The sequence below is a fragment of the Oxyura jamaicensis genome, chromosome 8, assembly GCF_011077185.1.
Source record: "Oxyura jamaicensis isolate SHBP4307 breed ruddy duck chromosome 8, BPBGC_Ojam_1.0, whole genome shotgun sequence".
Classification (NCBI taxonomy): domain Eukaryota; kingdom Metazoa; phylum Chordata; class Aves; order Anseriformes; family Anatidae; genus Oxyura; species Oxyura jamaicensis.
The window spans coordinates 31,738,637-31,765,825 of record NC_048900.1 but is presented as its reverse complement, the minus strand read 5'-3'; the positions used below and the strand labels follow the sequence as shown (position 1 = coordinate 31,765,825).

Below are 27,189 nucleotides of genomic sequence, written 5' to 3'. Positions count from 1 at the left end.
GACACTATTAAAAAAAAACCATTAAAAAACAAAAAAACAAACAAACACACTGCCGAGTTACACCTAGTACAGCCAGTATCCCCAGTTCTAGTGAAAATGGAAATATATTACTGGACAGTATTACCAGTCTTCAAATTAACAGTGCTGTGCATACAGAAGGTATTTAGGATCTGTAAGACTTTCAAAACAATCGGACTCATCAAAATAACAGTGTACTCAAAGCAGCTGAAATGACACTAAAAGAACATAGACTTGTCAGAATTCAAAGATGGCAGTTTTGAGGCAGATAATCAGGTGCCTTTAATTCTTTGCAGAATAAATGAAGATAAAAACTCTGCTACAAAAGCTATATTGTACCCATCATCTGCTGACTACGCTTACATATCGCCTTCAGAGGCAAAAGAGTGAGGAAAAAATGAAAATGACAGAGCTCTTTTTCTTTTTTCAAAACTACAGACAAACTTTCCCAGCCTTCCTGAAACTTATTAGCATTATTGTGGTGGGAAATTTCAGCAAGTAAAAAAACCATACAGAAGTATTTGATTAAATAATCAGAAAAAAAAAGAAAGGTAATTCAGCTCAATTAATTGAATAGTGGTCTCGGTAATGGTAAGAATCAGACAGCAAACATCTGGTTCTGTCAGAGCCAAGCAGTACAACACAGAATACAAGCAAGAAAAAGATAAAACAGGAAATGTTAACTGACCAGAACAGCAATTGATGCTTGCGACCTGAAATATACAGCATCAATTTAATTTAATGTAAAAATTCACATTTACAATGCTGGAACTCTCATCTGTTCTCTTTAATGTACAAGTTGCAGTGCTTAAAACATCACTGTTCTTGACTTACTAATGTTTACTTGATGGAAAATACTAAATTTCACTTTTGATGTGGAGAAAAGTCAGTAATTCAGAAAACGTCTACAGAAGTCTGAGAGCAGAAAATACTTTTCCATTCAGTATAAGTCACAATCAAAGTTCTTTAATGTAATTACTCAAAATTTCATTGAACATCTGAATAATCATTTGCTTTCCTCCTCAATTCACCAACTATTCTGTATTTCTGTATTTCTCAGCATTTCACCATTATCTGTCCCAGAGCTACGTGCAGTGGCACTTCTCATGGTAACTGGTGCTTTTGGGGAAGCCCTGTGAAATCAGACAAATGGCTGGCCTAAGTGTCCATACCTCTTGTCCTGCTGCCTCTCCAGCTGTGTGGCACTCACCTCAGGGCAGGCGTTCCAGCCTCTCATCAGTAGGGCAGAGATGGGCTTGGGGATGGAGTACCCGATGGGCGGGCGAATGTGGTGGTATGCCATGTCTGCTGCCGCCGCTGCTGCAAGGGAACAGCCCAACAGAGACATGTGAGCATCCAGATGTTACAGGTGTTCCTAGGGAAGACATAGACTATCTGCTACTGCCATACACCCCAGGTACAGAAGTCCATAGCCACCACACCTGTGGATAAAAACTTGTGGCTTAAAGAGGCTTTCAAATACATACCATTTTTAAAGATAGTTAAGACCATCCATGGCCCTGAATGGAAAGACAATCTAGTTCAGGTTCAGCCCTAAAAAAAATGAATTAACTTTTTTTTTTTTTTTTTTTAATAAATTATTCTCTTAATTATTAAGACAGGATAACGTATAATCCAGTTGCAGATAAATTGATAACTCAGATGTCTTAAAATAACCTGTGGTTAGTAGTTCTATTACATTCCATTACTAAAATTAATTCAAACCACTTAAAACAAACAAAAAATCCCCCAATTTCCACAAGTTTTTCAGTAGCTGGAGTAAAATACATCGGTGGGGTTCTTCCAGGTTTCTTCCTGTATGTAGGGAGCTGCATAACAGCATGGTCACAGATTGACCCCATGCCATAGGAGGATAAACTGGAAAGGGAGGTCAAAATCCTCTAATATAGAATTATAAAAATAAGTAGTATATGGCATTATAGTGGGGTAGTTCTATGCCTTTCACTGAGCTTCAGCACTTAACAATATTTTTTAGTAAAATGTCAATATCTTACAGTGTAACTGGATCTTTAAACATTAATTCACTGAGCATCTTACCTGGTTTTAGGTGAGCAAATGGAATTTCACCTGTTAGCAGCTCCCAGAGACACAAAGCATAGCTGAAAACATCAGCTTTTATGGTGTATCTTGTACACTGAGTGAACACTTCAGGGGCCATCCAGCGTAGGTTCTGCATATGAGGAAAAATCAAGTATACATGAAGAGAGTTTACTTCCTCACGCATGTCTCTTTTCCTCCAGTTGTATTGTTATCTTTCTTTGCTTTTGTTATTTCCTTGCCTCCATTGCTCAATAAAACAACTGGTAAGTTTGCCAGGAAAAGTTTTCACTATAGCATGCAAAATTCAGGCAGTAAATTATTGCACATGATACATAACAGCATTAGTATGGTAAATGCTTCAACCCTATAGAGACAGTGATCAAGCTTTAAGGAAGAGATTACTGCTGGAGTAAAAACAAAACACTTAACCTTACATAGTCTGAAGACCATAGTATAAGGTCTGATCTTGCCATCTAATACCAGTTAAATACTACTCCAGCTGGCAAAGGGAAAAACTGATGGCCAGTGTGTTGGGTTAGTGCCCTCTCTGGGATCTTACTGCTCTCTGCAGAAGCACAATTCTGAGGCTGCTTCACAAGCAATCAATCACCCTTTCACTGGAGTGATGAGTGCAGGGTCTCTTTGCCAATTGTTGGCACCTCACTAACTAACCTTTCCTCTCTTTACAAAGTGGCCCTTCTCAGCAAGACATCATCAAACCCTGATCATCAAAGCCTGACAGGGCCAAGGCCTACAGCAGCAGTAGGTACTCCACACTGACTGCACATAGCAACTGGTTGAAAAGATGACTGCTGAACCCTAGACTTAGCATTCCACTACTAGTCATTATGATGATGGAAAGCCTCATGACCACAGTGGGATACACAGAATGCACTTGGACTAAAACCTGTAAAGACAGAGCTGTCTTATAAAAGCTCTCTCTTAACAATATGCCTGAAATGGAGAAAAGAATTCTGTAAGAAAGTAAGTGTCAAATAACTAACTCCTCATTAGAAATAGGGACCACCTGCCACCAATGTGTGTATATGAGTGGGGAAGGGTAGACAGAAAAAAATATGCTTTACTAAGGATTTGGGGGGCAAGAGAGCCCAAGGAAGAGCCTTATAAAATTATTTTCGGTTGCATATTAAGAAAATATATATTGTATGCACTAATCTCTGCTAGTAAAGAGGCCTAAATGAAAAAATATAAGAAGAGATATAACACTATAACATTTCATCTAATCCATCAAAAAAATGACATTTCTAATATAATTTTTTCCTAACTGAGCTTGCCTGTATGTTTTACACAAATTATGTGGAACAAAACAAGAAACAAACCCCAGGTTGTTTTGTCATGTTGTCTTCATCCAGGGATTGCAAAAATCTTGATTCTGAAACACAGGAAAAAAAAAAAAAAGTTTTACTGTCAAGCCACTATAGATACCAGCCTTATTATAAATAATAATAAAGTCTTGGTAAAAAGTATTTTTAATAGCACTGGGGTTTTGAAAATCCAGGCAAAATCCAGGCAAATTGTGATGGCCTATATTCATCAAGGGTGCATAGAAACAATGATGTGTCTCAAACCTGCCTGTCAAATTCAGCACTGGTATAAATCTACATAGCTTTGTTGACATTAATAGTAGTTTACAGCAACTGAGGATCCAGCTCAGAATTTGGAACCTCACATTTATTTGTACTGGTCAATATCAGTGTATCGAGATTTACAGCAAACAGTAACTGAGCATTGCACTGACATTCAGTCTCAAAGAAGCTTGTCAGTCTTATTTAATGTCAGAAAAGCAGCACATCTAGAAGTGACAAGATCTTGCATTAATACAGTGAAGGTAGTGTGTACTCTATTTTGTGATACATAAATAAGTTCCCAAGCAGGACTTCAGATGCCTTTGACAGATCAGAAAAATACACTTATGCCTTCATCTATATGAACAGGAGTATTTTCAGCAACAGCCCAGACAAGGAGGCATTCCCATGTGGTCCAAGCCTTGTGCTATCTCTTTGCTCCAGCAAGCTTGACAACAGCAAGTCTGGGTCAGCACTGCGTCCCTCACAGATAGTATCATGCTAACACCACACTCCTGTGTTAAGCTGATATCCATACATCTCTAGTGATCACATCTGTGGTGATATTGCGCAGTAACAATGGCCATGTCTTAGGTGAAGTAGTTCTTCAGGAGCTAGGTAAAAACTAGCTCCCCAAACTCCATTCTTGCACCAACAAGAACACATTCTTGTACAGCTTGACTGATAAACACCAAGACAATGCACAACATACAGATTCATAAAATATAGCTTAGTTTAATTTTGAATAGAAAATGCCAAGTCCATAACTGAAATAAAGAACTATATTCTGCTATTTTGAGTAAAATGAAAGAAACCTGACCTATTGCCCTGGAGTTTGGCTAACAGCAACAGACCTATACACAAAACTGTCCTCAGATCCTGAGCACTTGTCTTGAAAGAGGAGGACACATCCTCTACTAGAGGCATTCACTTAGCTTCCTCTAACCCACTGCTAAAACTTGTTCGAACTGACATGCACCCATCTCACTGTCATCTGGGTTTTCTTCTCACATATACAGTGGAGTAGTCCCCTGCAACTGCTAACTTGGCTGAGACACAAAATAGGGGGCATTCTCATCCTTAAAAGGGTCCTTTTTTCTCCTTTCATAATAACAAAATGAAGAACTTCATAATAACAAAATGAAGAAACTTCCTCAACATTTCCTTAGTCAGCACATATTTAGTTTTACAGAATTTTAAGTTATAGATTTTTCATAAGAAATCTTTACCTCCAAAATCAGCAACAACTGCATGTCCATCCTCATACAGAAGAATATTATGACTGGAAAAAAAAAATATATATTTATTATAGATAATTGTTTAATAGTGTCTTACAGATGCTGAAAATTTTACAGTTTTTGATTCATAGCTAAAATCTTGATGACTTTAAGTCACTTACTTAATAAAATAAATATCGATAGATAAACCACGTCAGCTGTCTCTCCTATTTATTTTTATAAAATACACATGAACTCTGAGAAGGCAAACCCAATAACTTCATTAATGAAATATCAATTTCTAATCAGTACTAGAACAAAACATTTTCTGTAATCAATTATAGATCAATTATAATAGCTTTATTAAATATACATACTTGATCACAGTGATGGAGTGAAAAAGAGATTTGAATATAAAAACAGTGATATTTTAACTAAAATTATGTGGACTGATTCTTTTGTCTTTTATGGCTTTACCCTAACTGTAATTTATGCTTTCCCTAACTTTAAATTCATAGTGTCATTTCCTAATTTATGTCAATGTGTAGAAGGGCAGGAATAGATTTGAAGAGTCCCATATAGAATGGATCACTAGAAGCCAGAAGAACTCCATTAATCTGGGGAAAAAAAAAAAAAAAAGGAAAAGAAAAGAAAAAAAAAAGGACACAATAGGGAGTCCTATTCAGTTTAATAACCATACTTTCTAATACAAATGATGCTTTCATGAGACAAAGGTACTGCATTTCTTAAAATATCTCCATTTGTTTATCCATCCTGTAGCTTTTCTCAGTGCCTAGGATGAAAACTTGTCCCTGATAATACTAATGGAAATTGGTCTCTTGATATCACTGGAGGTAAGATTTCAGTCCTGCCCTCCGTTCATGTTCCAGATCAGAAATTTAGCAAACATACAATATATGGCCTGTTGACCAATACATAAACAAACAAACAAAAAATAGAACCAGTCCAGCTAAGGCTGGAGGGGACCACTAGAGATGTCTAGTTTAACCTCCTGCAGAAAGCAGAGTCGCCTTGCTGCTGGCATGCCCGATAACCATGGTTACACCCATCTTTGCATGCCTGGGTAAAAGTTTAGCCACTATTGAATTACTGGACTTGTCATTGTTTCACCCCAGATTACTGTACTACTTGCATTTATTACTGTACTATTATTTACAAACTGTTTATCTTTAAAGCTGTTGGTCTGGTGTCTGTTCCTGTAAGCCCAGCCTATCAGGGCCATCCTCAGGCTCTAGGAACGCCTGAGTGACAGAGTGGCAATGCCACAGCAAAGATTAAAATACCAAGAGAAAGATGAGTTAAAGAGAGGAGCCTAAATTCCCTGTGACGAGATTTACAAAGAAATTTAAGATTTGAAAATGTTATCAGGCACATAGGCCTTATGAGAAAGATCTGATGTCTAGAAAGAATTAATAACAATTTTTCCCTGAACTACAGTGGAAACAGATTAGTTTCAGCAGGAATAAACAGTTACACTAAGTTCTTGAAGTCTGTTGTTAATAACAGTCATTTCATCTTCAGAGAGAGTAAATCAAAACATGGAAGAATAACAATTTTTCTATTACTTTACAAATGAAATTTCACTTGATGTACGAGGCCTGTCTTACAGCTCTAACAAAACACCCAACCACCGGGTAATTTTTCGAACAATAACTCAGCCAGTGGATCTCAATTATCAGTACTTATGCTGTATTTATGAATGTCAGCTTGGAAAATCTGAAAGTTCAAGCCAATGCCCAGCGAAAAGTGGACGTTGTATGCTCATTGTATGTGGTCTGTGTGTAGCTATCATCATGACAGCAGATTAGATAGCAAAAGAGGTAAGACTGGTTGATCTGCCATGGCTTCTTTTTACTTAAAGATTAATTTCAGGTTAGCAGAGAGCACTAAAAAAGATTGAAATATGTTTTTCCCCCCTTCCGGGGGAAACCCAGGACATAACAATCAGGGTCTTTAGGATCAAAGGAAAATACTCTCTTTGTAAGATGTCTGCTCTGGCATCACACTGGTGTATTACCAATGTATTGTCCTTGTATTTCATCATGTACAGCTATCACTGTAATACATGTATTTCATCATGTACAGCTATCACTGGAATATTTGGAAGTACAGGCTAGCCAGGATCACACACACAGAAATTACAATTTATATTTATCATAAAAAAAATTACATTTGCAAAAATTGTAGTGCATTTTGATTGTGATAGTGGAACTGCTTGTTGGCATGTCCTTACAAAGCTCCCTAGACAAACTGGTCTATGCAATGAATTTAGCATGCCTGGAGAGTGGTGGTTGCATCTGAGAATGGTAGCAAGGAAGGATTTGAGGCAATGTCTGGTGTCCCATGGAGCACATGCTGCTTAGAACTGTGGCCACAGCTGTGGTTTGACCAAGCAGAATTTCATGGACAGAAATACTGTGTAGCACTTGTGCATTAAGCCTAACACTTACTGAAAATTCTGGAGTTATGTGTGAGGACTGCACTGTTGACTTCAGCTTGTTCCCTGCATCTGTTCACCTCATCTCCATGTACTACAATTAGAGCTGACTGCACGGTGGAAAATGCCCAGGATTTCAGGTGTAGCCTAGGAGAAGCTAATGTACACTTCTGCTAAATGAATTGAGGACAGCAAGAAATCCCGGGAAAATATGATGTTTATATGTTAGGCATATATATTAGGTATTTATCTCAATATAAAACTTCATCTTTGCCCCAGTTTCTGGAGTTAGAGAGGAGGAAATAAATGCAGGAAAACTCCTGTTTGGTCAGCACTTGTATGACTTGTCTGTCAGGGCACCTGAGATCAAATAAATTATTTATCTAAGATAATTAGTTGTGCTGGCCCATAAAGTGTTTTAGTTTTAGTGAAATCTTTGAAACCATAGCAACTGCAAGCCTCAGTGAATGTAAAGGATTGGATAACGAGAACTTTGACTGTTGGCAGAGATCTATTTGGAAGCTTAGAGTTAAGCCTATTGGATTTATCCTAAAACTACTAGAACTGAAGAGTTGAATTAGGAGATTTGTGTGGTGGAGGGTAATGTGAAGAAAATTCAGCTTTATTTACATATTATTTGTTCAAAGACAGTGATGGATATCTGGAAGGAAATGTAACCCTACATATGTATCCATCCTATCAATTAGAAGATTTCCAAAAATAAACTTACAAGTATGAAAAAAAAAAAAAAACAGCTACAAAAAGATTTCTACACAAGGCTATAAATATTTCTTAATCATTTTATACAAGTGTCATCTTATGAGCAGTCAGGCAGGAGAGCTGCAAATGGAATCAAAGCAAAATAGTGTAATTCTAACACTGATGCTGTGAGAAGAAAGATGTTCCAATTAAATTAGAACCAAAAGAACATTTATTATATTATACCTTATAATATAATATTTTTATTATATATTTATATATATATATTTATTATAATTATTTATTATATTATACCTTGATAGATTTAAATAAGAGACCAAAAAAAAACCAAAAAAAAACAAAAAAAAAGCATTACTCTTGGAAGAGTTCTCATTTTGAGACAAAAACCAAAAACCAAAAAAAAAACAACCCTAGATGATAAAAATAGGAAATGTAGAAACTTTTGACTTCTGAAGATGCAGAGTAGATTGAGAATCTAAGATCTGGGTTTTCATCATTTAGTCTATTTAGATTTATTATGTATATATTACTTAGCAGTAATAATTTAGTAGCAGTTTCAGCGTATTACTTACCTGTCTCATCTGTTAGGTTAGGGTTTGAAAACAAGGTCAACATTGCAGCTGCTGGTTTGAGTGATTTCTTTTTCCCCAATTAAAGTAATTAAGTGAAGAATGTTCAGTAAGCTAGAGGGGTGGGAAGGAATGCCACTTGTAAACAGACACATCACTATATTATTTTTTTTTGGTAGGGTATTTGTAAGTTTTAGGACAAACTTCAGTTCCATTAAAGGAAGAAAATTAAAGCTGGGCTGAATTTCATAGAATCATAGAACCTCATTTCATGGAATGTGGAATTATCCACATTTAAAAGCAGTGCTTCTGAGACTCTGCAGACTGCATTCAGGTTGCAGTGTTTGTAAAGATGCCCATATAGACCGTCTACCACACACATTGGGGACACTGTTTTTCTTCCTGTCCAGGAACTGCTGAAGTCTCTGTTCTCTCAGAATTTCATTATCTTTTCATTTGATCATGATGATGTCTAACCCTTAAAGAAGGCACTGTATTCTCCCTGAAGCTACCACCACACTACAGATACTGAAGGAAATGATTTCCAGGCCTTTGTTCATGTTTCTTTAATGTTGTAAAGGAAAAGGTTTAGAACTACAGGGCCGCTTGAACTTACTTCCATCAAAAATCATATGGTAAAACTCTTGCTGTGAGATACAGCATTCCTTAACAGTTGCTAAAAGGGTATTACAAAGAATCCAAATACCTGTAACCTCTTGTTTCCACTGTACATCCCAGTTTAAGAGTTGACAAATAGCCATTGATTAAAGCACACATTGATTTATAACAAATCAAACAAAACTTTCACTGTGTTTATAACAAATTAAACATAACTTTTAATGTGTGTTGCTCTTGTTTGAGCAAAGAAGTCTAGGGAATCTGGCTAGGCCTGCAACAATCTCCTCTCACCTCTGGAACAGAGCCCAGAAGGGGCATCATATATCATTATTCCTAACTGCTTTCTGTGTCACTTATTAGTGAAACAACAAAATTTGCTAAGCATTAATTTTCTGAAACATTAGGCTATAAGTATTTTGTGGAAAAAGAACTCTAAAATGACTGGCCAAATTGGGAGTTCTGGTTTTTCTTTTTTTTTTTTTACTTTTTAGCTGTGGAAGTATTTTTACTGATAATCCTTGCAGTATCTACTCTTTGCTCCAAAAAGCAGTAATGTACTGCCACTGCTCTGCCTGCTTTCTTCTCTATGGTCTTGCCCCAGTTGAGAAACCAGTCCTCTAATGAGGAAGTGAGGAACTTGTCTTTGCATACCGTTGCATCTTGTTCCAGCTGCATGTCTATTAGCTTATAGAGCATTTTGCCTTTTGAAGGTTAGCAGCACGGCAGTCCAGTTCTTGGCGGTGTTTCTGCATTTCTGCTTATTTTTGAGCTCAAACCTAACAGAAGAATTGCAGTCCATTCACTACTTTCCCAAATGAGCCTACAGGGGTTTGTTTGCCAGAGTCTGATTCTCTGGCAAAACAGCTTGATGTAGCACTTAATAACTTGTACATAATGTTGTTTGGAAGCTTCAGGTAACTTCTTTCAGAAAACAAACAAAGAAACCAACACCCCCCTCCCCAGCTTCTTTGGTAGAAAATAGTTCAGATGGAAAGTTTCCACAATCCTGATCTAGGTTTTTATGCAGGCTGGTCACTAGAGGGAGATGCAATGCACAATTTGTACGTATGTGACATTACCTCTGAATTTTCTTATACTGTGGATCTCTGTGATAAGGATCAATTATACCCTTTGGTAACACCTATTTTAGCTTAAATGCACATGTTCATTCTGGAGAGATAATTTACATGACATTTGTTTTGCCAATACTAACAAGTGCTGTATAGAGAAAAAGAACAAAATTTGGGCAATGTTGGAATAAGTACTATTATCTTTTTGCCGACTCTGTTATCTTACATAGCATTACAATTTAGGATAGTTGCTTGAGCTTGTCAATATATTGTGGAACTAAACCACTAAAGAATAACAGCCTTTATCAGGTGTATATATATATATATAAACATATATATATATATATAAAGTTTTGTTTTATTTCTTGTATCCAATCCTTAATAGCCCCAAAAGGGAAAATGGAAGACAAAAAAAGAAGAGATCTCTTTCCCTTCTCTCAGTCTTTTAATCCCAAGAGAATGGCAACGAGTATTAACTCAGATCAAATTCTTTGACACTCTTGGTTACATCTCCCAAAGACAGACATAGTCCTTGGTCTTTTAGAAGAGACTATTAGTTTTAATAGCAGTGTGACACTGTAGATATAGCTTAGTGAACCTTCAAACATAAATCTTGAAAATCTATTTTTCTCCTAATACTGGCCCCCATTTCATGGCTTTTGTCTGAACTGTGGAATTTGAAGTTTGCACTTGCAACCCAGAAAGCCAACTGTATTCTGGGCTGCATCAGAAGAAGCATGGCCAGCAGGGTGAGGGAGGTGATTCTCCCCCTCTATTCTCTTGTGAGTAGCTCTCCATCTAGGGCGCTGTGTTCAGCTCTGGGGCCTCCAGCACAAGGAGGACGTGGAAGTATTAGAACGCGTCCAAAGAAAGGCCACAAAAATGATCAAGGGGCTGGGGCACCTCTCCTACAAGAACAGGCTGAGAGAGCTGGGGTTGTTCAGCTTGGAGAAGGCTCCAGGGAGACCTTATAGTGGGCTTCCAGTACCTAAAGGGGGCTACAGGAAAGCTGGGGAGGGACTCTTTGTCAGGGAGTGTACGGATAGGACAAGGGGTAAAGGCTTTAAACTAAAAGAGGGTAGGTTTAGAGTAGATAAAAAGAAGAAATTCTTTCTTATAAAGAAGAAAGTCTTTCTTTTATCTCTCAGCATCAAGCACCTCTTCATGCAACAAGCTAACAAACTAGAAAGGGATTTGTTAGGAGAATTCATTCAGTCCCCAAGCACTAAATAAACACCTATATACATGTTTATAGAATTATGGGCTTCTGTGAATCTATAAATGCCTTTCAGATGCATTTATTTTATTCTTCTTCATAATATATTGAATATACAAAATGTTGTGTCATTTACTACATTGCTTACTTACCTTTGACAGCATATGGTTGTCAAAACAGAAGTGTTCCTTCCCTGTATACATTTTAGCTACTCATGCTCAGAACTGGCTGGAGAAATACTCCTATTTTCATAGATGTGTAGCATATTTGAGCACTTTTCCAGAATGTAGCTGACAACAAAGAACTAGTTTCTCTCTCTTGGTTTTGCAGGCTGAAAATGCCAGGCCAGTGATCGCAAGCAGGTCTCTCTCAGAACTGAGAGGATGCCTTCAGAATAACAGGATCTCATCACAATTTATGCACTACTGTTTCAGATATACTAAGAAAACTATGGTTTTGGGATAATAAAATATGCATGCTTAGAATTTCAGTATTTTCATATTGCCATCTACCTGGAGTACAGGACCTTCACGTGGGAAAACTCCTGGTGTGACTCAAGTCCACAACATTTGATGGAGTTTATTATGATTTGGAAAGCTGAACACAAACATGTAATATTTATTTAATACAATGAAATTGCAGTCACTTTGAAGTTAGGAACCTCATAAACATACTCCTAGCACCATGCAACTTCAAATTGGCTCCCCAGGGAAGTTGTCACTGCACCGAGCCTGTCTGAATTTAAGAGGAGATTGGACTGTGCACTTAGTCACATGGTCTGAACTTTTGGGTAGACCTGTGCGGTGTCAAGAGTTGGACTTGATGATCCTTAAGGGTCCCTTCCAACTCAGGATATTCTATGATTCTATGATTCTACGAAATTGGAATTAGGGTTTAGGATTAAGATTTAGTATTAGTGGCTGAAAACCTAAGGTGAGCTAGGAGGAAAATGCAAAGATTTTCTAAAGGGACAACACTCAATAGCCTTTTTGGAAGGCACCTACTTAATATTAAGAGAATAAAAGTTTTATGATAATCCAAGAGAATATGAAGAGGCCAGTTGAGAGATGTTGATAGATGTAGGGCAATTCCAACTTTTATGTGCAGATAAACTATGAAAAGATTAACCTATTATTTGTTCCTTGAAGTCTTGAATACATAATGGCATTCCAAGTGAAATACATGCATTAGTCGACCAAACTTACAGCCTACATTGTGGATATCAGACTATGAAGTGGTTGGTTGTGACAGCAGAGGACTGGGTTTGTTGACTCACATAGTATCTCTCAGTCCTAAACTGAGTGATGACTAAATGATTCTTTTTGGTCTTATTATTTACAGAGCACGATGAAAGTACCTCCCAGCTGAGAAAAATGATGTTCTTTCACTCCTGTATGTGTGGAAGCAGGCTATTTTGAATATATATATATATATATATATATTTTTTTTTTTTTTCAGCTTTTGAGATCCTTTATTCTTAACCTCACAGTGGATCATTGCAACATCTGTGTGAAGTTATAAATGGTTGTATCCTGCAATGGGCATTGATTTCAGAGGATATTACTCTATACAAACTTCTGATGTGAGCTGTAGTACATATTGATTTCATCAGTGTCCAAATTACTTTTCTTGTAATATTGACTTCTTTTTTTTTTTTTTTTTTCTTTCCCCAAAAAGGAAATATGCGTGTGCAGAACAGTCTTCACATGAGAAAGTCTGGCTTTCAAAACAGTTAAAGCATTTCTGTGCTGCCCTTCTATACCCTTAAAAATGTTTCTGAGTCACATGTTGCCATAATGTATGTAGCAGAGAAAGCTGGCTAAATAAATCATATGAGCCAATAACTATCATTTGATTCACGTACAGGAGTTCACCACGTACTCCAAGTTCTCACGTACACCTGTGAACTAAGGTTTCCAACACCTCTCAAAAGTACACTGCTTTTTTTTCAAAAGTGAATATGTGGAAATATAGATTTAAAATCTTTACTATGATTCCCTGCTATCTCTTCCATTTTTAGAAATACAAACCCCATAAGATTGGTGCAGCATAGATATAAATGCAATTTCAAAATGCTGAAATAAGGTTTGAACCGAAAAAAGATTTCTCGGTTGCTTTCAGGGCTCAAGACAGACAATGTTACCAAATTACAAATGATCTGGCAGGGGTCATGCAAGAGGGCCCATGAAGGGGGGCCTCTGGTGCAGCACCTGTCCGAGTGAACACAGACGGGCATTATTTTCCCTGTGGGAGACTGGGTAGCTCTGGGTCTGTGTGTGCATTGGTACAATGCTGCTTTCAATGCACTCTGCCCTGTCAGCAAACTGCTTAGCACATACAGCACTGCAGGCATTCTTCACTTCCAGCAAGCTCAAAGCAGAGGCAAAGTCACGCCTGTCTACATCTGCAGGCAGGCATGTCTAAAACACTTCCAAAGCAGGTCTTTGCTTTCCTAAAACCCATAACTGGATTCTATTTTCCTCCACTAAGTACACTGTCTCCTGACCTTCCCTTTCCCCCTTTCCCTCCTGCCCATTCTCCCATCTGATCACAAGGATCGTACGCCAGCCACAGCAAAGGCTGCTTCTCAGTGTGACTGGAGAGAATGGGATGGCTCCTTTGTATTCTTTCCTATTTTTCTGGTGCTTCACTAAGTTTTATTCAAGGTAAACACGTGGCTGTCACCAAAGCTGGATTTTAACAGGTAGTTGCATACCGCTTTTCTTTGTAGGGAGATGGAGTAAAAGGTAGGTAGCTGGCCAGAACAGCCTATGGTTTATTGCAAATGTGCAGGTGCTTTATCGGGTATTTTAAAAGGAAATGTTCCAACAAAGACGTCCTAACATGAATAATGCCCAGCACAGGACTCTCAGTCACACTGTCCTGAAGCTGGCGTGCTCCCTCTTTTCTTGATGCAACATATGGCAGCAACAACTTTCCTGGGCACGTGGCCAGATGCAGCTTGTGAGAAGGGTGAACTAGGGAAACTGGTGGCACGCGGACCAACAGAGTACTGAAGAAGCCTGGTGTCGCAAAATCAGGTCACTGAACGGGGACCTGGAGCCGAAGGTACCGACAAGACATGCTTTTCTCAGCTGTGCCCTCCCCTGCTCTGTCCCTAACACTCCTCACAATGTCCCTAACACTTCCTTCACCAGGCAGCGAGACCCAGGGCTCTTCAAGCACTGGGGAAAAGACACCCACATAGTCTGACCAGGGTGCTAGGCTGGCACTGACAGTGTGCATGGACAAAGGCAGGCCTTCTCTGTGGACTGGAGACAGCCTGGGAAGTGATTTCCTCAGACAATGGAGGCTGGGGCATACCACTGTTGGTGGGACCTGTGCCTTTCTGAATGTGTGTTTTCAAAAAACCAACAAAACAACAGAGACAGGTGGACTCAGTCAGTACAAAAAGAAGTGACCATATACTCAATGATGAACATGGTTACAGTTTAGGATATATGGGAAAGCTAACACTTATTTTTGGCTTCTCTAAAAGGGCTCAATGGAATCCATTTATTGTGAATCCATTTCACAGAACAGCAACAGTGAATCAAAATTCATCATCATGCTAGAAGGATGTCTGGAGATATAAGCTTTTCTTTCAAAAACTGGAAAAGCTTTATGGAACCCAGTTCCTGGGAGAGACTTTGTAGTATGCATGTAAAATAGCAAATGGAAGGCAAATTTGTGAAGAACAGGTACTAAAAATTAATAATACTGAAACTTTGATTATTTTTCTTTGTTTGTTTCTGTCAGTAGCAACAAATATTATCACAATTTCTTGATGTGAAGAAAATGTATTGAGCCCTAGCTCCAACTTCAATCTTTTCAAGGACTGTATAGGCTTTGAATAAACCCAGCCTGACAATAAGCTCAGTCAAGACCTGGTTTGACAGTTTTTGTGGAGAAGCCAATAAATCAATAAACAGACCCTCTCACCCTGTCTTTACATGGCATACATAAGTGCTTCTGACAAAACAATGCTGAAATGCCCATCTTGGTGCTGAGTGTATGAACATACCTGAAAGCAGGCAGTAGTCTCCAGCAGGACTTTGTCAGGCCATTACCTCCAGTGAACACTGTACTTACCAAATTTTCTAAGGTAGAAACATATAACCCACAGAAATAAGGTTTAGAAGATTCGGCTCACAAACACTATTGTTACCTCAATGGCACTTGGAAATTTGAAAACCACAGATGATGCAAAAGGAACTCTTAAGTCTCTGTTTTGAGAAATGCAGAAAAATAAATTTGATCTGAGCTGACAGAAGGTTAATAATGAGTTCAGGAGAATCACAATTAATTGTCTTCTGTTAAGGCCACACGCAGTTTGAAATGGTGAGACCAAGCATCATTCTCTTCATGAAGCAGAGGAAAAAAAATTGATGAAAGAATCAAAGTGCGTAATCACCCTGGCTTTTACAAAAGCAAGTAGTTCTGCGAGCCTGGCAGATACAATTTCTCTTTCTAAGGGCAAGAGACAGAGAAAGAATATTCAGTGCATGTTCCTTTCCCAAAGAACAGGGCCATGAAAAGATCCTTATACCTTTAATACACTGTAGGTTTAATGAAAGGCAACTGCTATTTTAAGGTTTTAAGGGGATTTTATAACAAAGAGGAGTTGCAGACACCATCTCCATTACCACCAGGCTTCCATCCTCTCTTTCATCTTTCTCACTAAGCCAGCTCTCAGAAACTTTTACAGATAGTTACAGCCATCAAATGAAGGTTAGTTGCTCAAAGGCTTGGTCCAACCATGTCCAGCTGTTACGGCTTAAATTAAACGGATACTAAAATAGTCTTTTATTATTATTATTATTATTCTTAAAGTGCTATAATCATTGTGACTACAATCCCTCACCGCTATAAAACTTGATTTAAGTAGTAATAAGCTGATAGATGCCACCATTTCTGATAGCTGTCAGAACTTCTTTTCCAGAACTGGAAAGCAAAATAAAACTCCCAATTATTCTTAAAACGGCAGAAGGATAACCCCTTTTCCAGGGTAGAAACATGAAAGATTCGTTTTCTTCTCTGTTCCATCAAGCCATGTTGCAGATTCATTTAATGCATTATGTGCATTGCATTAGATTTCAGGACTCACATAGAGCATTACAAGCTATATGAAAATAAAAGGTAAAAAAAAAATACATGGCTTCTGAGAAGCCACTGGCAAAACTTAACACGAAAGGGTCAGAATTTCATTCTTGGTCTTTCGGTTCAGTTATTATAAAGATTTTCATCTAGTAATTGTGTCTGTGGGCTGACTAGGACTCATGCTGAAAACATGACTTCTGCTCTTACACTAAAAAGTTTCAAAAGTTAAGCTACTCTGAGCACTGTACATCAGCTACACTGATGTCCTTATAGCAATTTATCTTTTGACCCTTACAAATGTGATCTGGAATAAGTTCTGTTAGGCAATGATACACTTTTGGGCTCTCTAGTGAGACACTTGTGTGTGTGTGTGGAAAACATTATTTAAAAATCCTTTTGTGCAGAAGCAGTTTTCTAACAGACAGTGGTGACAAGGCATAATGCTGAACCGCAAGGTTTCGATCTTTTGCAATCCTGAGAGAGTTACTTAGACTGTAGCATTCAGATGTGGGGATTTTGGCTTGTGCCATGATAGAGACAAGAAGCCCAGCTCCAGAAGAAAGCATCTCACACTCTCACTCTGAGCTCCAAATTTTGATGGCCTGAAAGTAATCTATGAAAGTATGAGGTTATATGAAGGAGACACAGTAAGAAAGTGGAAGATGTGTAAAGTCAGAGACAGTGGCATGACAAGAAGGAATCTTGAGTGTTAGGAGGAGGACATCGATGCTATGCAGTGGAGCATCTAGGTATATGGTATTTTATAGGTACATAAAGGAAAAATAAAAATAAGCTAGTAAGAAGCCATTCTTCTAGCTGTTCATTTTTGCAGGTTGATATCCAGGTTGCTTTGTGTACAGCAACTTCTAGTGAATACACCTTTCACTTTAAAAATTGGACACTCGTTAAGGCCTAAACCAGCTTTTTTCTTTAACTTTCTCAAAAGTCTGGACTGGTGGAGCCACCTTGATGTTATAAACAGCTATATATATATATATTTTTTTTTTTGAGAAAAATATTTTAATGTAGATAACATCTGTCCAGGGCCAAGCTCTTCCTCACTCAACAGAAAGTTTATAATATCAGCAGTTTCTCTTTCCCCCTAGTTTGGACTTTGTCGTACAAGATGGGCTAGGATCCATTTGCCAAATGGTGCATAGTTAGAAGCTGTTAGCATTCCTGACCTGGGCCCAAACTGAAGAACTGAAAACTCCTCTTAATACTGAGGACTCAGATGAGATGCCTTGTAAAAGAAAATGATGACAATTAAAAGGCAGGAAGTTGTTCAGACAATTGTGCAGATATCCCATGGGAGGGCAAAGCCCCAAAATTCCCAGTCAGAATACTTTTTTATTAGATTAGCAGAACTAAGAAGCATGTTTTGTCATTAGCAAAAGGAGGTATTTTTATGTAAAAATCTCACCATTCAATACAGTTAGGAATTTCACCACCCTTCACTATAATATGCACATCATTATACTATTTTCATAGCTAGGAAAGCAAGAAGAGACTTTCTGAGAACTCAGGTATCAGCAAAGATAAATGAATGAGTGCACAGACCTGCACTAGATCTTAGCTCTTACAAACGATCCAATCATAGATGTTTTTAACTGTAAAAAATGTATAAAATAAACCAATAAACAGTGATATAAACTGGTAATTATAGGGAAATATTTAAAGTAAATATAAAAAAAAAAAGACAAACAATGGGAGGGAAATCAAGTAATGAAAGAAAATGACTGTTTGAAAGCACTGTGCTATGCTATAAATTGAGAATTCTCAAGTGGAAAATTAAAAACAACAACACCTAAATAACCAAACAGATTTAAAAAGTGTTTGCATCCATCTTTCCAAAACAGTAGAAGAAAGTATATGCCTTAATGGGAAATCCAAACAACAAGACAGAAACAAGTGAATTGTGTCCAGCATTTCATCATCTCTGTTATAACAAAGATACTCTCCAAAATGCCAAACCGTCAGGACTGAGCATTCTCTATATTGAGGAGAAGCAGCAAGACTGGGAGACAGAAACTAACAAAACATTAGTTGACTTTATCAAAAGCTGACATAATTCAGGACATACCCCTGAAAACTAGAAAACAATGATATAAGGTACTGGTAACACAACAAGAAATAAGAGAGTAGATGGTAATCTGCCAACTGTGGAGAAGATAGTTGAAGCTGTTAAGAAGATCAAGAGGTGCAACTTTTCCTTTAGTAAAAGCACTACCTGGTTAAGAACAGCTAACAGGTGCAGGAAGGGTACATACTTGGGCTTAACATTTTTTTTTTTTTAATTATTATTTTTATTTTTTGGATTCTCTCAGCATGCTACTGTCAGGGCAGATATAAATGTGGCAGAGTGGACAGCCTGTCCACTTACTGCCTGTCTTTGCTCTGAAGGTGAAGGCATGATCTGAGAAGTTTCTGAGTGCCAGATTACACTGCAGAACGACCAAATATTGCTCAGCTGGTAAAACAATGATGGAGGATTTTCATCTGGATCAGCACTGCACTGACAGACAGCTTGTGCTTTAGATAGGCATTATTTACAAATGTAGTCACGAATACACTTTGTTCTATCCCTTGTAAGATTTCTCTGAAACCTGAATTCCTCCTTAACTGGTCAGATTTGTTTCCTGCAAAACTTTGCAGCCAAATCATTTGATAATTGTAATTAGTTATATAACTGTCTCAGCCAGACTCCCTCGTCAGTCTAGACTGACTATAATGTAGACTACCTAATGCAACAGTGTGAGTATAAGCATTTGGCAGTTAATCTAAACTAGCTGGCTACTCCCTCCTGGAACAAGCCTAGGCTCATCCCATTTCAAGACAGGCTCCTAAGATGAATGGGAGGGATTGCCTTCTGCAAGTCAGGAAGTATTTTTGTTACTGATCTTAAGGGGACTAGTGACTATTTTAAATTAGGTCCCCAATTATTAGAGGGGCAATTGGTGAAATGAATCATATAATTCCTTGGATTCCAAATATACACTGGGAGGATATACCACATTGCATAAATTGTAAAAAGGCAATCCTGAATGATTAATATATACAAATAGCATGTAAATAGTTTGAAATTTCAGATAAGTCTGTCAATAAAGTTATTTTTAGCATGAAATTGACTACTACAGACCCTCCTCCAAGCTCCACCAGTTTTAATGAGATCCCACACAATTACAAGAGTCTGCAAGCACAGGTGAGACTGTAGATCATTGCTGTTGCTTTGAAGCTACATATTCCCTGAATTTTAGAATAAAGAAAGACACTTACCTGTTCAAATCACGATGTATGATTGGTTGTGTGAGATTGTGGAGGTACTCCATACCTTTAGCTACATCTACAGCAATGATTAATTTAGACTGCAGATCGAGAGTTCTATATATTGAAAGAAAATAAAGAGCATTACTCAAAGTTAATAAACAGACAAAAATAATATGTAAATCATTCTTATCTGTAAATCCTGGAACCTTTAATGTTGTTTTAAATACAAAATAATATTATATAATCTGTGTAATGTAAATATATAGACTATAACAAAATGACTACATTTTTTTTGATTAGTTATTAATTTTCCTTGTGCACCCAATAATCGGAATCAAAGCCATTTTTTTTTTCTATTGTGTTCCTTTACTATTGTTTTATAGTGAAATGATTAGCATTCACATCAGTACAAATATACTTGTCTTTCAAATTCTGTACCACAAGCCCTAGCAAAGACCAAGTGTAATACCTCTTCTGTTCATGAAGCAGGGAGAAAAGTGATCCTCCAGAAATATACTGAGTGACTATTGCAAACTGACTTGGGTCATCTAAACAAGCTCCAACAAACTGGATGACACATGGATGATTCAGTCGACAGAGAATGGAAACTTCACGGCAAAACATGTCCACATCAGATTTGGAGCAGTAGGTATTGGCTCGGTAGCTTAGAATTTACACGAGACAAAATTAAGACAAAAACATAATAAAATCATTACAAACATACTTCAAACTAAGTCATCAACCAAGTGGAATGGAAAAGGCTGGCAAGCTTACCGTTTAATTGCTACAATTTTATTTCTGCATCGTCCCTTATATACTTTTCCAAAAGACCCTAAAATAATTTAAAATAAATAAGTGTGATGATAAGATATTTCTTATGAACATCAGACATTTAAAATTGAGGCATTTTTATTTCTGGTACCTGAGCCAATAATCTCATGGAACTCTATTTCAGAGAGCTGAAGATGGAAGTGTGATGGTAAACCAGCACGGAGGAGAAGAACATCTGCCTTTTCTGCAAAAGAAAACAGTTATCTTATTGGTAAAATGCAGGGTCACACAGAAGTACAGAATATAAGCATTTAACTTCACAAAACCATTAAAAAGTAAAAAATGATTTTCCTCCTGTACAGTGGTTGCCTGGTAATCCTATTCATTTTTCTTTCAAATAAACCCCAATAACAAACAAACAATTGGAACATTACAGATGCGTTGGGCGTTCTTGGGTTTAAATCTTATCACTGGTGAACACTGTCCCATAAGAATATTCAGGTAATGATTGCATACAATCTTTTATATGGACAATTAGTTCCTTTTTTTTTTTTTTTTTTTTTTTTTTCTGCATTGCTAATGCTTAGTACTAATGCAGTGCATGTTATTCCACATCTGATCTACTCTTCAGTGACACACAGAATCTGAATTTTGCAACTTAATTTAGTTAACAAACATCTATCTCTTGTTAATCTATTAGGCTTATTACTATAAAGTTCATCAGAATATTTCTCAATCGAACACTTTAATGCTGCTATGTAAACGAACGATATAAGGATTTGATTAAACCCAGACTGACCACTTGAAATAGAAAATTGAAGGGACCACCAAAAGTGAAATATTTTAAAGTACAGATATTCATCTGAATGTTTAATGTATAAGTGTTTCAGAATAATGCAATTTATTCATGAATGTGTGTGTATTTCGTAAGTACTAATTCACAACGCTTTATCCTAAAAACCAACAAAATATCAATTTTAAAGAAAATGAAATAAGATGTGTAGAGGAATTACCGTGCTGTTGAGCACCTCTGCAGACACCAAGAAGAAAAATTTCAAGATAATTGTTTCCTGAAATTATGCTAGGGAGATATAGCTACTGCTTATGCACAACACTACATTTCTGAATGAAAAGAAATCCAGGAATAATGAATCTTGTGTCGTACATTTAGGCTGAAAACACCTTGGGTAGAAGAGTATAAAACTCTGAGTTTTCCCTTGCCATTGAGAATACCTTTAGTCATGCTTTTAATTTTTCCTAGAGGGGATGGAACTGACACATAGGAGCCATCTGAAATAAAAGAACAGAATGAGTTTTATGGAATTCAAAGATAGTATAAGCATACTGATAACTATACAGATAAATTAACAAGGCAATGATTGCTTAAAGAACAACAAGAACAACAAAACCAACATCAGGATGAACATACATACAAGTATTCAAAAAGAAAAGATTGTGGCATGTTATATTGCTGCATTGGTCAAAGAGAAGCTTGACATGAGCTGGCAATGTGTCCTTGCAGCCCAGAAGGCCAACTGTATCCTGGGCTGCATCAGAAGAAGCATGGCCAGCAGGGTGAGGGAGGTGATTCTCCCCCTCTATTCTGCTCTTGTGCCTCCAGCACAAGGAGGACATGGAAGTATTAGAATGCATCCAAAGAAAGGCCACAAAAATGATCAAGGGGCTGTTTGGGGTTGTTTATAGCTTCACTAAACTCTGTAGAACAATATTGAATTTCACTAATGTTCAGAAGGGCCATTGTAGCCTGTTATATCAGATAGATTTTGTAAAGGTATTCAGATCATGTTAACAAATTCTGACAATTGGGCTGCCAGTAAATTGGTCTGTTCAGCTCACTAAGTAGATGTTTCAAAAGACCTCAGCTTTGTGTACTAAAAATTTCACCTCATTTTTCTACTTAAATGGGAGCTGAATTCTTTTTAACAGCCAACATTAAAAGTCCCTCTGGATGTTTTAATGCCAAATGGATTTCCAATGCATGAATAAACTTGGTCGTCTAAAAATTTACATGAAGGTGGGGATTAAGTGGGGATTCTCATGACACTAGTTTTCTTTGTGCCACATAGAATAGATCCAATGCTCTTTCACACTGGTGGAACACTCCCAGAGACTCGCACTGGTCTTTCGATCAGACCATTCGATTAGTAATTAAAGTGATTTTTCAGACCATACCTCCCCCAGGCTGTGAATATTCATTACATGGTGATTCATCTTGAGGTCGTTTATAATGCTTCAGAAGGGTCACAATGGCATCATGACCTAAAGAAAGAGGGAATGTAAGGATTTGTAGGTAAACTCGTCACTTTAAAAATCAATTTATATAAAATCAGGGGATTAAAAGAAAAAAAAATGTCTCTCTAAAATGTCTCCTGAAAATATTTCAGTTATGGTGTCCTAAACTGAACAAAATGTTTACATTATATTGCTGTAGACAGTTGATATACTTGTCATTCTTTTTGCAAAGAACCAGAGGTCTATGTGCTCACAATATGCTCAGTCTCTCAGATATCTGTTGTACAAAATTCTGCTTGGTAATGCTCAAAAATCCTTTCTAAGCCTTTCAAAGCTCTCTATTTACTTACTTATTTAACTATTTATTTACTTTTCTACAGTATTTTTCATACAGAATATTTTGCCAATGTCAGGTTTTTGAAAGGCCCTTACAGTCTACTGTTTTTCTCCATTACAATAATTCTCATAATAAATAGTACTGCAATGGTTTGGGGGATGGGGGAATGTCCCAGAGTCCTCCAAATTTAACTTCTATTTTTCCCCATTCCCTAGAAAACATACAGAAAAAAACATCATTTTGGAGTTGTTGTTTTGTGCTCATTGTAAAGGGCTTGGCTCAGCATTGCTTATTCATATACACAAGCCAGTAGGAAATGTTCCTGATTGCTGCTTACAAATATGAGAGCACGCAAGAAGAAAAAGACCTCATGCTTTTGCAATAAGGTCATGATGCTTTGATCATGTACCAAATGCTATCTTTAATTTCAATAGCTCTCACAGCTCCATTTAATTGGAGCAGTTTCTTGCCCGCTCAGTGACAAAGCAGAAAAGGTAAGTGAGCCCTTTCAGCCTCCTCCAGGCCACATCCACCTGCTCCACCAGGGGCTCCTCCACTGGCTGCAGCGTGGAGATCTGCTCTGCCATGGGACACCATGGGCTGCAAAGGATCCTCTGCTCTGGTCCCTGGAGCAGCTCTTTCCCTCCTTCTTCACTGACCTTGGTGTTTGTGGGATTGTTTCTCTCATGTTTTTCTTGCTCCTCTCTCACTGCTGTTGTGCAGCAGGTTTTACCTTTTCTTTATTTTGCTCTCCCAGAGGCACAACCAGCATTGCTTATTGGCTCAGCTCTTGCCAGCAGTGGGTCCCTTTTGGAGCTGGCTAGACCTGGCTCTTTCCTGACATTGAGCAGCTCCTGGTGTCTTCTCACAAAGGCCACTCTTGCAGATCATCCTGCTACCCATCCTTTGCCACATAAACCCAACACACTGTGCAGCTCACATAGGAACAATGTAACAGGAACCATGAAAAATGCTCTGCTTTGATCCATATTTGCAAGAACTGAAGATTGCTAACTCTGATGTATTGATCCTTTTAATGCCTCCTTCATTAATAAAATTAAAGCTCTTCATGTATGCCCCAGCAGCCTTTCTGAACAGGCTCTGTTTCCTGTTTTAGCAGCACATAAATACTTCTGTCTTGGACTTCCTGTTGAAATAAACTCGTGTTCAACACAATATCTGAGAAGATGAAAATAAGAGCTTTTTTTTTATAACCCTTCATGCCATGAACTAGAAAGTAGATGGTGAGAACTCTGAGTCTACAGGGACTGAAGGGTTATTTTGTGCTCTTATCTCCTGCCTATACTGTTCCTATGAATTTTGTAGTGAAAATTGAAATACCTTTCTCATAAGCCCACATCAAACAGGTCTGTTCATCCTTTTCTCCACTGGACCTGCTGGGATCACATGCTACCAGATTCATATCAGCTCCATTATCCAGTAAAAACTGTACTAGACGAATATGACCGTGATAGCAAGCACAGTGTAATCCTAGAACATCAGAGAAGCATGGCAAGCACAACTGTCAGAACATCATAATAGGACTTGCAGCAACACCTATAAAGAACAAATTTACCTGATAAAGGAATATATTATGAAACAAAAACCTGAGGCAGTAGATGGAAAAATAATGTTGCAAGAACCAATCTATTGCCTGCTATACAACATGTCAGCATGTACTCTACCACCTACAAATCACATTTAACAACTTTGCATTTGATGAAAAACAAGGAGAAGCAAAGAAGCCGATTTTTTTTTTCTTTACCTACAGGTAGAGACATGGAGGCGCGCAGCCCTTTAGACACTGCATCCGATATGCACCATCCCTAGCAGAATAATACTTAGGCCCAATTCTTAGACCTGCTTAGAAATCTAACTGTGGGAGAACCACTTTACATCAGGTTTTACTAGTCATATACAAGCTGGCATATCCTCACTGAACTCTTAGCATTTTTAAGCTTGTTTGAAAATATATTTTAAAAAATTTCAGATCTCTGAGAGGTAATTGGATGCTGGTCATTGAATTACCATGTTAGTTACCTTGGAAATCCTGAGTGTGTATGGTAATTTTTTTTGGTGCTGGTATATGCACTAATATGCACAATAAAGATGAGGATGTTACCTGTATGTCCATCTCTTCCCTGGTGATTTATGCTTACAACATTCTGGTCAAGAAGAAATTTTACAAGTTCTATGTTCTTTCCATAGGTACAAGCACTGCAAAAGTGAAAGGAAAAGTGAATGCTACAGTCCATGAGAGGACAAATAATTTAATAATTTTAAAGATTTAAGAAGAATTACAAAGAGAGAAAAATGGCGTAACAGAATAAAGGATCTTTAGAAATGCAAATGCATGATTAATCCACCAAAGCAAATACATTCATGTCTGTTGCTTCATGAGCATTCTAATTATTCTTGTATAAATTAATAAACTCTGCTTTTCAAAGTCCTCTTATATAACACTTTGCAGTCTCACAGCATTGTAACCAACCTGCGTTCTACCACCTCATTTCTAGGTTAAACTATCTAGAATCCAGAAGGTTTCTGGGCAGAACTCCAGTCAGCTTCCAAACTGGACAGAAAGAGAAATTATTATTCATATAGATGTTGCTGGACCTAATGCCCTTCCTATATTTCCTTCTGTGCCTTGCTCCTTCTCCTTGATCACAGCCTGGTTGTACCTCTTAATCCATGCCCTCTCCTGTATGTCAAGATATAAATGTAATATCCATGTTGAGCTCACTACTTTGTTCTTCACCTGGCTGGTGAGATACTTGTTATTTCAGGTGTTGCATTGCATACATCTGTAAGTGCTATTCTATTGATAATGGTATTTTAAATATCTCACCTGTGGAAAGCCGTTTCACTGAATATATTTTCTTTAGTGAGACTTTCTGTTCCTGAGAGCTGAATTATTTCCTTTACAACTTCAAACTTTCCATTGTAACAAGCGCTGAAGATGAAGTCAGTAAAGAGTTGTTAACAATGCCAAGTTTTAAATTAGGCCCAAGCTATGTAAAACAGAGCGTCTCCACATGACTCACAGATGTAAAGGTGTGTCTCCATAGATATTAACCACATGTGGTTGAACTTCAAAACTGCTCTGGAGTAAGAATTTTACAATTTCATGGTGTCCAAATCGACAGCAGAAGTGCAGAGGAACATGATCTTCGTTGTCCTGAGCATTCACTGTCATTTGAGCCAGAAAGAGACCAAAGAAAATATTTTATACTTAACATAACTTGTTCTGAATATTCAATACTTTGTGTATATTGCATATACAGTATGAAAATCTCTTCTACTAAAATATTATTATTTTTCTTTAAATTTGAAATTTCTGTGAGCTGCATTAATTGGGATCATCTATACTACATTGTCTAGACCATTTTTTGGACTAAAGGTATATAATTCTTTTTTCCAGTAACAGATGTATTGAATATTTTCATGTACCTTTCCAGGAATTAAACAAGAATTACATATCACCTGTAGACAGAACAACTGTTGTATGTAGTACAATGTTAAGTAAAAGTAAGATTCATAGTTATTCTATATAAGAAAGCTACCCGCTGAAGTTTTTTTCAACTGAATGGAACAATAGCTATTAATTAAAAATACTAGGATGAAACATATGTCCTTGGTGCTCTTATGAGAGGCAAATGCACTTGTTTTTAAGGACTCTGTTATCTTCAAGTGTCACCAGTAGAATAAAAAAATAAATTCAGATATACAGTGACCAAAAATACCTTAAAAATAAAGGAGACACAATAGGATATTTTTTTCATAGACACAATTAAAATATAAATGCATAAAATGCAAAAGAGGAAGGGGAGAATTCATTCAGATTTCTGGATTTCCAACATTTCCTTTTTGCTCAGTATTTAATTTCCCCTCCAAAGATGATTATATATGTGTGCTGGATATTTAAAAG

General features: G+C 37.3%; 1 protein-coding gene across 2 annotated transcripts in view; it reads right to left on the bottom strand.

The window, feature by feature from the left end:
- The window catches only part of LOC118170725 (serine/threonine-protein kinase TNNI3K), a 66,038-nt gene that overhangs the window by 17,840 nt on the left and 21,009 nt on the right, over positions 1-27,189 (bottom strand). For both annotated transcript variants that reach the window (XM_035333220.1, XM_035333221.1), the window contains 14 exons: positions 26,306-26,450; positions 26,110-26,214; positions 25,384-25,478; positions 24,603-24,752; positions 22,865-22,951; positions 21,905-21,961; positions 20,823-20,915; positions 20,675-20,732; positions 20,370-20,564; positions 19,910-20,014; positions 4,895-4,947; positions 3,420-3,472; positions 2,077-2,209; positions 1,229-1,338 (listed from right to left, as the gene is read on the bottom strand). In XM_035333220.1, coding sequence (XP_035189111.1) covers positions 1,229-1,338; positions 2,077-2,209; positions 3,420-3,472; positions 4,895-4,947; positions 19,910-20,014; positions 20,370-20,564; positions 20,675-20,732; positions 20,823-20,915; positions 21,905-21,961; positions 22,865-22,951; positions 24,603-24,752; positions 25,384-25,478; positions 26,110-26,214; positions 26,306-26,450 — 1,439 coding nt within the window. The remainder of the gene's footprint in view (positions 1-1,228; positions 1,339-2,076; positions 2,210-3,419; positions 3,473-4,894; positions 4,948-19,909; positions 20,015-20,369; positions 20,565-20,674; positions 20,733-20,822; positions 20,916-21,904; positions 21,962-22,864; positions 22,952-24,602; positions 24,753-25,383; positions 25,479-26,109; positions 26,215-26,305; positions 26,451-27,189) is intronic.